Below are 1,940 nucleotides of genomic sequence, written 5' to 3' on the forward strand. Positions count from 1 at the left end.
CCAAGGAGTAAGCGTCTTTTAATTTCATGGCTGCAATCACCATCTGCAGTGATTTTGGAGACCCAGAAAATAAAGTCTGACACTGTTTCCACTATTTCCCCATCTATTTGCCATGAAGTGATGGGACCAGATGCCATGATCTTAGTTTTCTGAATGTTGAGCTTTAAGCCAACTTTTTCACTCTCCTCTTTCACTTTCAGCTTCAGTGAAATCCTACTCTGGGTAGGGAGATCTCAAGTTACTGCCCTTTCAAACTGAAACATAAATTAAAATTCTGTCTTTTTTTTTACTTTCTCATCCACAATTAAATATTCATGATGTATAAATTACTTGCAATTATTCTGAACTGGAAGTTCATCATCTATATTATTGTATAAGTAGTAATCCTGCTTAGTCATTAAATTTGGTACATAAATAAGAGTATATAAATGCAAATGTTAATATATCTTGGCAACAATAGATTATTAGTTATAGTTATTTTACTATACTATATAGGCAATGACATTAAAATGCTCTCTTCCTCTGTTTTAGAATTTATTACATACTTACATATGATAAGTTTATGGATATAATCCTATCTAATAATAGGTTATATGTTTCTCAATGAGTCAAATGCTCTGTCTAGATGCTGTGATTTGTATGTTTAATAATCACAACAACCCAATTAACAAGTTATTTCTACTATGTAAAGGAAGTAAAATGAAACACATAGAAATAACCTGTCAGTGGACATGCAGGTTGGTGGAACTTGAGTGTGATGAACACCACCTGACTACAAAGTCTCTACTCGTTCTTTTCCAGTCCTGACATATCATGTATGTTGGTTTATAAATATAGCACATAAGGTAATATGTAATGTTTATAACTTCTTGTGGTTCTAGATACAGAAAATATTCATCATGGAATGGGACAATCAGACATTCAACCCTGACTTCATCTTGATGGGAATGTTTAGTTACACGCCCACTCACGTCTTTCTCTTCTCTCTGGTCCTGGGCATCTTCACAATGGCGCTCTTGGCAAACACTCTCATGGTCCTCGTCATCTACCTGGACATGCGGCTCCACACCCCCATGTACTTCCTCCTCAGCCAGCTCTCCCTCATGGACCTCATGCTCATCTGCACCACTGTACCCAAGATGGCCCACAGCTACCTGTCTGGCAGGAAGTCCATTTCTGTAGCAGGATATGAAGCTGAGATATGTTTCTGTGTGTCCCTATGTGGTGCTGAGTGCTTCTTGCTGGCTGTCATGGCCTATGACCGCTATGTTGCCATTTGCTACCCTCTTCAGTACCCCAGTCTCATGAACTGGAACCTTTGTAGACTCATGGCTGCCTCTTCATGGTTCCTTGGTGTCTTTGATGGCATTGTTGATGTAGCTGTTACTCTGTCCTTCTCCTATTGTTCCCAAGCAATATCCCAGTTCTTCTGTGATGTCCCAGCACTCCTACATCTCTCATGCATGGATACTTCCACATTTGAAACACTTATTTTCATCTGTTGTGAAGTAATGCTCCTCCTCCCTTTGTCACTCATCAACATCTCGTACACACGTGTAATTATAACCATCATTCGCATGAGTTCTGGGGAGGTTTGGCACAAGACTTTCACCATCTGTACTTCACATCTTATTGTGGTGGGGCTGTATTATGGAGTGGCTATGTTCATATATAAGAGACCCACTTCTAATCGATCCCCAGCCCAGGACAAGATGGTGTCAGCCTTCTACACCATTCTCACTCTGATGCTGAATCCTCTTATATACAGCCTCCAGAACAAAGATGTGGCCAAAGTATTCAGTAAGGTACTAGGGAAGAAGTAATCTAGAGAACAAATTGGATAATGGTTTACAGGGATTCTTTTTTCTCTCATAACTACTCTCTCTTGCACATTTATTTGTGAAAAAAATGAAGCCCCACGTGATTTAGTAACAAATACA

The 1,940-nt window shown here is 39.3% G+C and overlaps 1 protein-coding gene across 1 annotated transcript; it reads left to right on the forward strand.

The window, feature by feature from the left end:
* The first annotated feature begins 189 nt into the window (after positions 1 to 189).
* LOC104982840 (olfactory receptor 2M2-like) lies at positions 190 to 1,940 on the forward strand. The gene has a single exon (XM_010832287.1). It carries the CDS (start codon positions 900 to 902, stop codon positions 1,821 to 1,823), a length of 924 nt encoding a protein of 307 aa, XP_010830589.1. The 5' UTR covers positions 190 to 899; the 3' UTR covers positions 1,824 to 1,940.

This window comes from Bison bison, unplaced genomic scaffold (assembly GCF_000754665.1).
Source record: "Bison bison bison isolate TAMUID 2011002044 unplaced genomic scaffold, Bison_UMD1.0 scf7180017860731, whole genome shotgun sequence".
In the NCBI taxonomy this organism is placed as follows: Eukaryota; Metazoa; Chordata; class Mammalia; order Artiodactyla; family Bovidae; genus Bison; species Bison bison.